Below are 14,363 nucleotides of genomic sequence, written 5' to 3' on the forward strand. Positions count from 1 at the left end.
CCTATTAAAAAAATGAAAGCTTACGTTGCGGGGTTATTTTGAGGATGAAACAGCGTGTGTGCAGAGCCACTGCTCAGTGCCTGGCCGCAGAGTAGATCCTCAGGTTGGAAGTTAGCACGGCTGTCCTGATATGCCTGCCACGTACCCCAAGACGAAGCAGACGTTTTCCCTGCGCTTGAGCACACAATCTGCTAGGGAAAACTGAAGGTGTAGAACAACTGAGAAACCCTTCCCACATTAGCGTTGGATCTGTGGTCCATTAATTTTTTTGGTTTGCAGTTGCTTAAGCTGCTGTGCCTGCTTCCCAAGTGCTGAGGGGTGACGTGTCTGCGTGGGTGCCCCAGCAGGGGCACAGAAGGTGGGCTCAGGTTTTTGTCCATAAGTTACATCCACGTGTCTACTTACAGCAATCTCAGTGCACCTTTTTAACATGGAGTGAAGTCTTTAAATGTGTCTCGTCACCCCAGTAACATGTATTTTAATAATGGTGCTATGATGATTTATCTCCATTCCTCACAGTTGCAGGGAAATACTGTTTTTACTTGACAGTATTCCAGTTTTGAGTTCTAATGAAATTATTTTCGTTGTGCCTTTTTAAGCCAAAAATAAAATTTTTCTCCTAACCATAGTGCTAGAAGTTTTTATGTCCATCCTTAAAATTTTCCACACGTGATAGAGTAACAGTGGAGAGCTGTTGGGAAAACTGAGATTAGATTTGGTTGTGGTGAAATGCGAGGTGCAGGAGTTGAGAGCCACACACAGTGCCGGGCACGGCCCGCAGCCTGGCTCCTCAGCCTGAGGTCGCTTTGTAGCCGCCCAGCGAGGCCACCGATGGCGGTGGACCGGCACCACCCTTGGACACTAGGCCAGCAGACCAGTCACGGTTAAGGGGTCGGGAGTGCCGGGGCAGCCTGAGCCCAGTGGGTACAGCAAGGTCTGGTGGGTGGGGGGAGGCTCCCCCAAGACCAAAGCCCTGACGTGGCCTCGTAAGGTGCCTCTGACCTCTGTGGAAGAAATGGTGAAGGTCTCGTGGAAACCCTGACAGAGCAGCGCTGGGCTTCCAGGTTGTTGGCGTTAGCATAGGCCAGCTGCCTTATACAGGAGGGTCACCGGGCAGGAGAGGAAAGAGGCAGGGGGTGACAGTGCGGCTGTGACACTGCAGAGCGACAGCAGTGACACCTGCTGCTCAGTAACCCTTGCCCGGCCCGCTAGCCCTGGGCCCTTGTGCCGGGCAGGGTCACGCCTCTCCACTCCTCCCTGGCTGGGACCATTGTTGGCCACCTCCCTTCCAGGGCCTGATTTTCTGCAGCAGTTTGCATGGTTCATTAGTTTCTTTGAAGAAACCAAGTGTTTTCATTTTCTGTGACTTTCTGGAAAGATGCAGCACACACAGCAGACACATAGCGCAAGGCCGACTAGGCAGGAGGCCCCGTGTCCCGGTGGGCTTCCCGTCCCTGTGGCCCGTGGCCCTCTGAGGCTCGAGTCGGGGAATCCCAAGCACGTGAGGGAAGTGGGAGCGTGTAGCTCACCCGAAGCCCGCCGGGCTCCCGAGGCACCCGGTTACTGGGCTGGCAGTGGAGAGCGTCTGGCTGCAGGACTTGCTGAGAACTCAGGGGTCTTGGGAACTCCCAGATGGTTTCTGGTGCTGTGATTTGGGGACCAGGCAGCCTCGTGGAAGCCGCTGTGCCAGTGAGCCCCACGGAAGGTCTGCAAGCAGGGAAGTGTACTCGGGGGGTGGTCGTCCCTTTGCGGGGTTTCTACTTTTGCCTTTTGTTCTTTTGGTGTTAAAGGCAGGACTCCTGACCTGTGCCTGTTAAAGAAACAGTTGGTCAGTGGATCAAAAATAAACGTGGAGTAGAGTGGCAGTGATTAGGCACATACTCCTGAGTGTTAATCATCTGTTTATTTTTTTAAACACCACCTTGTTTCAAAGAAGATGGAGGAATGGCTTCTAAAGATACACACATGACAGCGGCTATGAGTGAGGAAGTTGCAGTGAATCAGGGCCGAGGCAGAGCCCAGGGAGGTGGTGGTGCTGCCCTGGGTGCTGCTGGCTGCACGTGGACTACCCCCGCCCGCCACCCTGCCCCAGCCGCCGGAAGAGGCAGCGGTGGTCAGCACGGGGCGCGCGGGGCAATGCAGTGCAGAGAGCCCTCAGGGGCCCAGGGCTGCCGGCTGTGGGGACTGCGAGACTTTCCCGGGGGCCTCGTAGTGAGGACCCTGTGCAGGTGCAGGAGTCACAGGCCCAGCCTCTCCTGGCGTGAGACGTGCGAAGTGCCGGGGCTGTCCCTCTCCCCGGTGGGTCCCGGCGCCTGGTATAGTATCTGTCGGGCACATACTAGGCTCTCAACAGTGTTTGCTGAATGACTGACTCTCTCGGTGAAACCCAGTGGCCTGACACCCAGGTGCAGTTCTAGAAGGTAATTCCACAAGGGGCCAAAATGCCTTCGCTGGCCTGACCGCGGGATAGGGCGTGGAGTGCCTGGATGGACGCGTCCCTTCTCACCGAGAAGCAGACAAGGTTTCTTGCTGGAAAAGTCGACCTTTAAAACTTCTCCATTGTGATAACTTGTTCTCCTTTGTCTTCACAGAGACTAATAGACAAGTCACGAGTAACCTGTGTCAAATGGGTTCCTGGTTCGGAAAGCCTTTTCCTAGTAGCCCATTCAAGTGGGAACATGTACTTGTATAATGTGGAGCACGCTTGTGGCACCACAGCCCCCCACTACCAGCTTCTGAAGCAGGGAGAGAGCTTTGCCGTGCACACTTGCAAGAGCAAATCCACGAGGAACCCTCTCCTCAAGTGGACGGTGGGCGAGGGGGCCCTCAACGAGTTTGCTTTCTCCCCAGATGGCAAGTTCTTGGCGTGCGTGAGCCAGGACGGCTTCCTGCGGGTGTTCAACTTTGACTCGGTGGAGCTGCACGGCACCATGAAAAGCTACTTTGGAGGCTTGCTGTGCGTGTGCTGGAGCCCGGATGGCAAGTACATCGTGACGGGCGGAGAGGACGACCTTGTGACCGTCTGGTCCTTTGGAGACTGCCGCGTGATCGCGCGGGGCCACGGGCACAAATCCTGGGTCAGCGTGGTGGCGTTTGACCCCTACACCACTAGCGTGGAAGAGAGCGACCCTATGGAGTTCAGTGGCAGCGACGAGGACTTCCAGGACCTTCTTCACTTTGGGAGAGACCGAGCAAACAGTACCCAGTCCCGGCTGTCCAAGCGGAACTCGACCGAGAGCCGCCCCGTCAGTGTCACGTATCGGTTCGGCTCCGTGGGCCAGGACACGCAGCTCTGCTTATGGGACCTCACGGAAGACATCCTTTTCCCCCACCAGCCCCTCTCCAGAGCAAGGACGCACACGAACGTCATGAACGCCACGAGTCCTCCTGCCGGAAGCACTGGCAACAGCGTCACGACCCCCGGCAACTCGGCACCCCCTCCCCTGCCGCGGTCCAACAGCCTCCCACACTCCGCCGTCTCCAGCACCGGCAGCAAGGGCAGCATCGCGGACGGGGCCATCGCTTCCGGGGTCAGCAAATTCGCGACGCTCTCACTACACGACCGGAAGGACAGGCACCATGAGAAAGATCACAAGCGAAACCATAGCATGGGACACATCTCTAGCAAGAGCAGCGACAAACTGAACCTAGTTACTAAAACCAAAACGGACCCAGCTAAAACTTTGGGGACGCCCCTGTGTCCCCGGATGGAAGACGTTCCCTTGTTAGAGCCGCTCATCTGTAAAAAGATAGCACATGAAAGACTGACTGTATTGATTTTTCTTGAAGACTGTATAGTCACTGCTTGTCAGGAGGGATTTATTTGCACATGGGGAAGGCCTGGTAAAGTGGTAAGTTTCAATCCTTAATGCTGCACCAGATCTAGAACTTGAATAGGTAGTGATTTTTTTCTTGCGGGAGGGGCGGGGTGTACAATGAATGTGAATGACACTTCTTATTCTTAATGTAAATCTAAATGCATCAGAGCCATAATTTTGGATACTGCATGCCATGTAATTCTGAATCATTTGATAATTCACCTTAGAACGTTTAAAAAATATAATCAAACTAATTGCCAGCCAAGTCAGTCACCCTCCTGGGAGTATATAGAGTCCCAAGGTTAGCGTTCCTGTATTAGACTCTTTCGATTTTAGGAAAATCATGACAGTGTGGGGAAACAATGACTTTAAAATGCTAAAATTAAAATTTCTGCTTTAACTGGAATATTTTTGCTTAACTACTCAATTAGAATATTGTACACCTGATCAGAGTGTGTGTTCAATACGAACGGCCATAATTGTCATTTATAGTCCAACTTTTTATCTTAATCATAAAATGTTTAGGAATCTATGAAATTTAACTTTAGGAACAAAGTGTTCAGCAGGGTTGATTGATATTATTTTTACATTGTTCTGGCAATCCACAGAAAGAGAAGAGCCTTAATTTTTAAAACCCATTTTAGTCATTTTATGACAATTAAAATTGTTTAATAAACATCTTTTTTCAAAGAAGCAGTTTGTAGCACTTTGATTGAGACTCTGTGCACTAAATAAAATACCCACGTTTCTCAGAGCCTGGACAGTTACCGCGAACTGCGGGCTGAGGGCGCCAGCAGTGTTGTCAGAAGTGCCTCTTGCCACACAAGCCGAGATCTTTTATGGTGGATGTGATTTGCTTACGTTTTATCCAACAAGGGGAAGGAGCTTTTCTTTTCTTTTCCTTTTTTTTTTTTTTTTTTTGGTGTGGGTTTTGGTTTTTTGTTTTTTGGTCAAAAAGGCACATGACCGTAGGCCCTAGGCAGACTCCTCAGCTTTGTTTTGAGAAGACTGATAGGCCCCCAAGGTTCAGAGAACTTGAAACTTTTCCCTCGTGTGGGTTTTGTGTTCCCACCAGAGGGGAAGGGCAGGTGCAGGTTGCTCCTCTTCTCCTTGGAGGGCAGTCGTGGTCCCGGATCTTCCGGATCATTCTCGGGATGCCCTTGGCCTCTGTCTCAGGGACCCCACCCCCTGCCCCAGCGCCTGCCCTGGGGGGGCCTGTGGCTGCTGGGGGCAGGGCTGGCTCTCCCTCTGCCCAGACGGCTGCTTCCACTTCTGGGGAAGCTGCTGTGCCCGACTCTTAATTCCTTCAGATCCTTATCCGCTGTCGGAGGAGTTGCTTTTCAAATTCTACTTTTCACAGTGGACGAGAGGGCTCTTTGACCCGTATGTTTCGTGTCAAGATGATAATGATCTCATCTGTTAACTTACTTTGGTCACTTAGGTTTGTTTTCCTGTTGTGCACGCCTTTGTAATTAAATATAGAGACACTGATAATTTATACTGGTTTGAGTAGTGAATGAGATTCAGCAAAGTGCCGACCTGGAGACTTCAGTTTCTCTGCGGCGCGAGCCTCTGGCTGATGCAACAGTAGCTCTGCGCTCTTACAGCCGCCCCCCCCCCCCCCGGGAAGGCCAGGCCGGCGCCCCGCCGGCTCCGCGCTCCATGCGTGTCAGGGCCGGAGCCGTTCACTCTGTGTGCCCCAGGCTCCTTCGTGTGCTGGTTTCTGTGACCTGTGACAGCGGTGGCAGTGTTCTCCACGTGAGAGCCTCGGTGGCCTTCCCCGTTCATGCATCACGGCCCGTGGGAATGTTAATGTCCTGTCTGCCTTTAAGATGTGGTCCTTTGTTCCTAAATGTTAACTGATCTGAGGTGGCAAAGACAGCCATCCTTGTGGACTGTTTCCGCTTTGGAGGCTAGGAAATTGGGCTGTCAGATGGAGAGCAGGAACCGACACTCCCTGTGCAATTGTATGTACCTGCATAGTTTTAGAAATTCGGTTTCAAATGCTTCTGAGGCATTGAGTATGCAGTTTCAAAATTCAGGACTTTGTCTTTGGCCCAAGTGGCCGAATCCCAGGTAAGCAGCCTTTACGGGGCAGCGGGCCGCCGTGACCTTCCCGTTCTGAGCGCCGTGCTCCTCGCAGCGCGGGCAGGAGAGCCGTGGGCGGGCCGTGCGGCTGATGCTCCGCAACGGGGGCTCTTCCTGGCCCTTCTGTCCTTCAGCGTCTGCTGGGGCGGCTCACCCAGGGGGCGGTCTGTGGATGGGAGCGGGGCCAGGAGAGGCGAGAGGAGGACGTTACTGGCCCCTTCAGAGCAAACTCTGAAGGTGCTCATGGAAGCCGGGCCCCACCTCCTCCGCCTCGCCCCCGATGAGACAGCCGCGGTCCCTGCAGTTTGGGGTTTGGGGCTTGGTCACAGTCTGTCTTCCAGCTTCTGCTGGTCGGTGTATCCTTGATATCTGGCTGGGGCCCCTGGCTGGGTGTCAGGTGCCGGGGAGGGGCCGCTTGGCCCGGCCCGGCTCGGCCCGGCTGCTTCCGGCCACTCTGCCCCTCTGATGCCTCCGCCTTTCTGTGACAGCCAGCGGCGCCCTTCTCCTGCCGTCAGGAGGACAGAGTGCGAGGTGCTCGCCGAGACCAGGACTAAAGTTGCCGGCAGCTTGAGGAGGGGGGCACAGGAGAGGGAGGGGGGCGGGCGGGCTCCTCGTCTCCTCCCTCGGATTTGTTTCGGGGCCGCCACGGCTCCTGCAGACCTGGGTCAGGAGGGGGTTGCTTCGAGGGGTTCCAGTCACAGGTATATAAGGCACCGTGGCCACTAAGGGAAATCTGGGGAGTGTTTTTTTGTAGTTTTCTCCCCAAATTTTGAGCTTCCTCATTGAAACTTTTCAGTTTTTTAGGTTAAACATTATCCTGAGCGAGAATATCTTTTCTAACCTAGCCTCTGGCATAAAACAGCTTTTGGCCAGAAGAGGTTATTCCTACTCGCCCAGCACGATTTTTCCACCGTGCACTGAGACGCGTCGATGAAAAGCAGAGAAATAAAGTGCTCAGGGTAGCACGTGAGCCAAGCTGCTCCCCCCCCAACAAGAGGTGGCTCTGCCCGCCTGCGGCGACAGGACCCCTCGGAGGGCACTAGCCAGGCTGTGGGGTCTTCCCTGCCTGCCCTGCCCTGGCTTGCCCCTTAAAGCTTCTGGGAATTGCAGAGCTGGGTTTGTGTTGTGACCTGGGCGATGCAGGCTGAACCCACCGGCCGCCCCAGCCCCAGCCCTTCTCTGTTTCTCCTCTGCTGGGGGAGCTGGGGTGGGAAGCCTTTGGAAAACCTGGCCTTCTTTTAAAGGCAAATGTGTAAGAGGGAGTAGGCAGACTCTTTAAAAATAACCAGTAGCTTTGGGTTCTAAATTGATTTAAATAGTGGTAAAGAATCTTAATTTTGTTTTTTGTGCTGACTGGACCTTCTAACATTTTTGAAGGGTTCTCCTGTGAGCCGCTGACTTGGGACTAAGGATAAATGCCTTAATGAAAGAAAAATAGAGGAGTGGAAATACAGGGATAAGCTATGACAGTGATTATTGTCTCAGACATCCAGAAACGATGAGGGACAAAAGGCCCTGAAGCTTTCTCAGTTTTTACAGGCGTGTGACACGCGTGCCCCCAGTATTCTCTTCCACCGCCGGGCTCCACAGCCAAGTCCAGGCTGGCAGGTGGCCCGGCAGCCGTTTCTCCCCGATTCCTCCACTTCCTGTGGTACATCCTGAATTTTTAAGAAATTGTCCAGTATTGAACTTGCGCTGAAGTTGGTGAAGCAGCTTTATCGGTGTCCGCACCCGTGTACAAGGTTCTCGTTACCTCCTGCTTGGGAGGGAGAGCTTTGATTTCTTGGTTGAGGAAGTCCAAAGTGTGAGGCGAGAGCCAACGGGCCGGGGAGCCCTGCGGAAGGAATCCTTTGAAAACCTTAAGGCCACATTTGTGGACCTGTCTGTCCGAGGAGGAACTAGAAGCAGAGGTCGTCCATGGGTTTCCCAGGAAAAACGCACGGCGCGCCGCGTCCCGTTCCGTGCGGGAGGGCTTGGCCCAAGGTGACCGGCCGCGGCCCCGCGCGTAGGGGAACGAGGGGGGGCAGTTGGCCTCCTGTGCGGGTCGTCCCGCTGTGCCGGGCGTGTCCACCCCTGGGGTTTCCTTCCTCCGCATTCGCGTGTAGGCCTGATAAGTGACCCGGAGGAGATGTCCGCCTCGGGCACCACAGCAGGGAACAATCGGCAAAGGCCCCCTCCTTGTCCTGGCACACCTGTCGCGCTGGGCTGCTTGGGACCGTCACCTGTTCAGGTAGTCAGGGGGCTCAGCCCCACCACCCCAGTGCTGGCCAGCGAGAGGGGCGGTCTGGGAGGGTGGAGTCCAGGGCTCTGCTTGCAAGGCACTTGTATCCAGCTGTTCCCTTTGAAACTCAGAGCCAAGTTCAAACCTGTATGTAGAAGCCCCTCCGGGAGAGGGAAGCTGTTCCACTGGTACTGACTTTCTATTCGTTGCTGCGTCTGTTACGTGGACTTTGTGTCATGGTCACATCGCTGTCGCTCGAGTTAAATATGTAAAAGAAAACTTTTCTGCATTTTTTATTTCTGTATACCTAAGTTTATTAAAGGTTACTGTATTAGGTGACACTGTATAAAATTGTATGAATATTTACCTTCAGTGAGAATCAAAACTCATATGTATTTCCTTTTTTACATTCTCATCTAATTTCTTGAAAACTTGAATAAATTTCATAAAGAGCCTTCCTAACATGAAATGTTGGTAAATTAAGTTCTTAACTGTTGCAATAATTAATGAAGCTTTAATATCAGTATTGTTACTTTATAATTTTAAGAAAATCGTGTTTCTGTTTCACTGCCTTGGTTTTTAGCTGTTCCCTTGTCACTGTCACAGCTAGAGACTTACTACATACTTGATATTCTGAAGAACTTTGGGGTTGTCCTCTGTATAATGACATTAAATAAACATGTGAATGAATTGTAAATGTAGATAAATTTTCAGTAGTCACTTTCACATCTGAGCTTTAAAACAAATCTCAGTGAACCAAAAAAGAAAAGCTTCTAAATGCTGTAAAATTAAGGGCCTTGTTAATGTTTATAGAAGAAATAGCCCCAGGAATTGCTACCTCTTATTACTGATTCTGAGTTTTTCCGAATTAGAAGCTTTCTAAGGGAGATGTTTGTTCTGAGCATGGGAGGTATTCACTGTTTTCTGTGACCTTCCTCTGAGCCAGGTCCCATGTGGGCAAGGACCGTGGGTTGGCTTTGCGGCCGAACTGGTGCCGGTTCTGTGCGGAGCGCACGCGGATGCTTTGCGGTGGCCGGGCCGGGACTGCGCTGAGTTCCCAGGTGGCGGGCAGGCGACGCTGTAGCAGCTCTTCTCCTGGGGAGGGTTTGTCATTTTCTGTTTGCCGGAGGCGCTGTCATCGCCATAGAGGTGGTCCTGCCCCGCGCCCGGGCTCCGAGGCTCCGTTGCAGAACAAGCCCCGCGAGTGGGGCAGTGGGAGCCGGTCCTCCAGGGGCGGGAAGCAGGAGCGATGTGCGCTGTCCTGCTCTGGACCGCCCCTCGCTCTCGGCAGCACCGGGCGCCTCCAGCTCCGAAAGAACTTTCACGGCAAGAGTTCCAGGCCTGGGCCCGCACGCTCCGCCCAGGGCTCATGGGGGCAGCGGAGAGCTGCCCGGGACGGAGGCCTCGTCAGGCCCCGGGGCTCCCACTCAGCCGCCGCCTCCCTGCTGTTTCGTGAGACGCCTGGGCCTGGAGCTCGGGGCTGGCAAAGCCTCTGGAAGCCCCTCCTGGCCGCCTGTCCTTCTCGGTGGACTCCAGAATCTTCCTGGCCGTGCTATCCTCCTGAGCCGCCCGTGCTGCAGGGTGTGTGGGCTCTTGCCTTTGACTCGAAGCTGTCAGAGCAGAAGAGCCGGTCCGATACTCCGCCCTCAGAGGGACCTACTTGGACTTTACTACCACAGAAGCTGCACGTTTTCTCCTTAGCGCTCGAGGGGATTTTAAGCCCTGAATGCTAGTAGGTTGACAGGAAGTCTAAAAAGACGCACACATGCACAGCATTTTGATCTTTTAAAGCTGACTAGTTTGTACACCTTGAAAACATAAGTCCATTCTCCCACGTGTGGCTGCCTTTTGAAACAGTCGATTCTGGACCAGCAGATCTCTTGAAAGGGACAGAACATCTAGGGGTGCTCAGCCCCACCCCCTCTAGTGTCGGTAGCCTTCACATGGATGCCCCGTGACGGGACTCAAGCTAGGAGACGCTCGAGGTCCCGGCCTCCTGCAGAGAGGATGGCAGAGCCACAGCACGTCACCCGGGCGGGAGGGCCTGCAGGCCGTGGGCGAGGCTCTCTTCCCCAGCACAGTTCTCGCAGGAGCCCTTGACTGGTTGTGCCCTAAGAAAGCCTTTTCGCAGATGTCTGAGAACACCACGATCATTTTCCCTGGGTGACTTTTCCCAGGTTGAGTGGCCTCTTTGGGGAAATGTGTCACCACCAGTGTGGCCAGTCACCGGGCAGGTCAGGGCTGGCAAAGGGGCAGCTGCCCAGTGGAGCCAAGGTCCCAGGCCACGGTGAACAGTGGGTCTGGGGCAGGGAGGGGTCCAGATGCCCAGAGAAGGGCTCAGAGGACGCGCCGGTGGAGTGGGCCCCTCCCAGCCCGCACCCACTTCCTAAACCTGGCTCACTGAGTCCGGGCCTCACGCGCCTTGGAATGAAATGGGAGCTCCTCTGCCCAGCTTTTCTGTGGTTCTTTTACGCAGCGGCCTGGGCAGCGTGGGTGGCGGGATGCTGGTGGATGAAATAAGGAGAATGTATCCACGGCTAGAAGCGGCCCTGAGGAAGTCAGCCGGGTGACGGTGCTCATCGTTGGTGTACCATCTCTAAAAGGGCCTCACTTCGCAATATTGACCTCTTAGTCTCCGAGGGAAGTGAGAGAATCCGGGGGAGCTCCTGGCAGGTTGCCTAGAAGCGGAGCCGCAAGGGTTCAGTGCTCTGTGGCAGGCGCAGGGCCACCCCTGCAGGTGGGGCCGACCCCGCTGACCTGTCCGGCCCTCGGCCCCGCAGCAGCGCTGGGCTCCTCCTGTAGCACTTCTCTGCCGTCTCGAGACGCTGCCAGTCTGCAGCAAGGCCTGTCCCGGGGCCAGCGTGCACGTCACTTTCGTCTGGGGTGAGGAGGGCGATCCTGAGAGTCGACTGGCCAGGCTTTGAACAGCGCCGGACGCCCATCCCACGACCACTCCCTCGAGGGTCTGCGGTCTCACGCGTTTACAGACGAGCCCATGGCAGCCGGGGTCGGATGGGGAGGCCTGCCGTGGGCCCAGCGGGACTTCAGGACGAGGCGGTTCTCTGACGAGGGCCTCTTGAGACCCTCACGGTCTTTTCTTGATGTCAGGGTCTCTGATCTCGGCAGCATCCATGAACAAAGACATGTTCCTTTGCTGTAAATTGTTTTTTAGCCGAAATATTACTTTTTCTATATATACGTTTTTATGAAACAAGGTTTAATTCTGTTAGCTTAGTATTATAAATTATAATCAAACCCAAACTAAGAGCTGGGGTATTAATTTTCACATGAAATCTCTAGCAGGAATAAAATGGCAACTCTGGTGAGAACAGAACAACCTATTAAATATTAGATTCAAGAGCTGCCACTATTTCTGTAATAGGCTTCCTTCCTGGGGGTGGGTAATAGGACATTAAGCAGGTTCTTGTCTGGAGAAATCTTTTGCTTGAGTGATGTATGTAAAGCCCTCGTTTGCCAGCTGTCCGGCGTCACGTGGAGAGACCAGCAGCTACCACGCTGCCCGGACAGCTGGAAGCCAGCAGGGCCTCTGAGGCCAGGCGCTTGATCCTCCCCGAGAAAGTCATCAGGGAGGACGCAGTCAGAGGGCAGGCCGCCCTCACGAGCAGCCAGAACGGGGCAGAGGGCGGCGGGTCCTCCTCGCTGAAAAACCTGCCCCAAACTGTGCCCTTACGTTAACACGTCGAGCCAGGCTTCCCCCCAAGAGTGTTCTGGAGTCTTCGATGGAGGCCCGCAAGTGTGTCTTCCATCTTTCTCATCATCACCCAGCAACTTCTAAACTAAAGCACAGGCTTACAGAAATAAGGTTACTTTTCACATTTTCTTTTGAATAGTGGTGTTTCCCCCGATGCCTCCACGGTGTGTCTGTCCTGCAGAACAATTCCATCTCTGGGAAGAGGACAGGGGTCAGGCCTCCCCCACGACAGGCTCCTGGCCTGCGTGCTGGGCACCGAGCAGATCCTGAGGCCTTGCTCTGCTCACCCCGGGGAGCTTAGTCCCGGGCCGCCCTCTCCTTGCCGGTGGCTGACCCGCGAAGGTCAGAGTCCCCTTGCTTCAGACACCTTAGACCAGATGAGGTCATCTGTGACGTCACAGGCTTCTTCCCTCCAGACTGTCCGCGATGGACAGGGATTCGGGCCCGGCGGCCTCACTGTAGCTCAGTTTAGACTCGGGGGGAGCGTTTCTCCTCACTTGGCCAAAGGTTCCCTTCATCACCGAGGCAGTAAACCAGCCGTCCTCCCCTCTGTGGACTGGGCCGGGATGGGCACAGCGTCCAAAAGAGCTCTTCTCTCCCGTCGGGCCGGCCAGAGCTTTACCTCCTCTGTCAGGCTCCATCCACACCGTCTTGAGGGGTTTGAGTGAGAAGCTGCCCATCGCCGTGGAGATCAGACAGGGCTGTGTGCCTTTCCAGCAGTAACTCCGAGGTCAAGGAAAAGCGCTCCTGTAGATTCTGAGCAGGGGTGAGTTGCTAAGTTCCATTCGCCCCGGCTTCCTGATATTGCCTAGATGAACGGATTTCGGGTTTAAGGTGAGAAACTGGAGATAAAGTGACTTGGAGCAGGACCGCGTGCTTCCCAGCTTCCCTCCAACAAGGCGTGGGCGAAGCTGAGGGTCAGTTTCAGATCGTCACCCCTCATCTGTGTCAGCCCAAGGCCAGGTGTGAAAGCGCAGCCATGTTTGCGTAAAGGCGTGTCCTGTGTGCAGCATTTTGGGGGCCAGCTTAAGGATCTTTGTGTTCACAGAACTGAAAATTTGTAGCTTCAGTAACCTTAAAATTATTCTTAATAAATGAATGCCAAACTGTGCTGGAACTACGTGAATCCCAGCAAATGCAGGGAAATGTAAGTGCTCTTTGCTGTACAAGAGGTAAAACTCTCAGGGTTACCTGAGCGCACGCCTGTATTGCAAGAAATCCGTGCCAGCCTCCTGCCTCTCCGTAGGAGCCAGCCCGAAGGGACAGACACCACCCCTCACTGGTGCGGAGAGTCCCCAGACCCACCGCAGCCAACTGGCAGCCTTGGTCCTGAGCCTCCCCACCCCCACGATTGGATCCTGCTTTCTCGACCTGCTGGGCCCTGTGGGCTGGCGCTAATGCCAGAGGGGCACCACCATCACGCCACCCATCAGAGAGAGCAAAGAAAATGCTTTTTCAAAAATGCCACTAGACTCTGTCCTTGGCGGCCACCCCGGCCCTTGGGGGACTGGGCGTGCGGCTCTCTGGCCTCACTGGGCAAGCTGGCCTCGGAGCCGGGGGGACCCGTCTGTGGCCCGGAGCTGCAGCCCTTGGGGAGGGCAGTGAACAGCCCCCCTGGGAGGTGCTCCTCGCCTTTGGGCGGCAATGCTCCAACAAACCCTGGCCCTGAGAGACCACTCTCTCCCCCAGGCCGGCCCTGCCCAAAGCGTGACACCCGAGGCGGGGTGGGGGGGGGGGACCAGGCTCAGGATTCCGATGAGCTAGGAATTAAGTAGATGGACACGGAGGGGCTGTAATAACCCTGGCTTCCAGACCAACAGAAAGCTAATTGTGCTCCTGTGAAACTGCTGGAAAGGATGAGTGACTGTGACTTTCTTCGCGGCCCCGTGTTTTGCTGGATTAATGTAAACTGCTTTGTTTGCAGGGTTTAATGTCAGCCCCAAACCAGGCCAGTTCTCCAGGTGGGACTGTAGTGTAGCGAGCCTGCTCCCGCTCGGAGGTTCTCACCCCGGACTGGGTCTTGCGGGGGCGACGACGGAGCCCAGGGCCGCACGTGAGCCGTGTGGACATCAGGCCCCGGCCGCAGGCAGGTGTCGCCCACGTGGAGGGCAGTGCGGAAGAGGAACGTGGGGCTCAGCGCCGCTCACCCAAAGAAGCTGGTTCCGTTTTTAAATCGTTCTCTTGGGGCTGCAGTAAAAAAATAAGAAATGAGATTTTCTTGCTTTTTACTCTAAAACTCAATGTAATAAAAATGTTATATATATTTATGTAATATATACATATATACATAGTGTGAAATAAAATGTTTCTTGGACAAGAAATCCCCTTAAATCCAACTGTTAAAAATAGTACTTCACTCTGTTTTTGCGCTGATTTTCTTTTTAACACCTTAGGTGTCAGAAGACAACCTGGAATGCACTCATCAAGAAAGTTGTTACTTTCTGGCTTAAATATGTAATTCAGGAAGACGGATGCTGCACGCATAGGTTTTTTAAAATTGTTTGCACTTGAAATAGTTTAATGC

At 54.1% G+C, this 14,363-nt stretch overlaps 1 protein-coding gene across 15 annotated transcripts in view; it reads left to right on the forward strand.

Annotated features, from left to right (window-relative positions):
* The window catches only part of WDR20 (WD repeat domain 20), a 62,301-nt gene extending 48,270 nt beyond the window's left edge, over positions 1-14,031 (forward strand). For 4 of the 15 annotated variants that reach the window (XM_007178839.2, XM_007178840.2, XM_007178841.2 and 1 more), the window contains one exon: positions 2,592-4,511. In XM_007178839.2, the coding sequence (XP_007178901.1) occupies positions 2,592-3,869 (1,278 nt within the window). In that variant the 3' untranslated portion in view covers positions 3,870-4,511. Of the gene's footprint in view, positions 1-1,933; positions 2,536-2,591; positions 4,512-6,394; positions 6,461-13,763 lie in introns of those variants that run through there. The other 11 variants (XM_007178842.3, XM_007178843.3, XM_057543596.1 and 8 more) reach the window with 7 other exon arrangements.
* Positions 14,032-14,363: the final 332 nt, after the last annotated feature.

This window comes from Balaenoptera acutorostrata, chromosome 3, assembly GCF_949987535.1.
Source record: "Balaenoptera acutorostrata chromosome 3, mBalAcu1.1, whole genome shotgun sequence".
NCBI lineage: Eukaryota > Metazoa > Chordata > Mammalia > Artiodactyla > Balaenopteridae > Balaenoptera > Balaenoptera acutorostrata.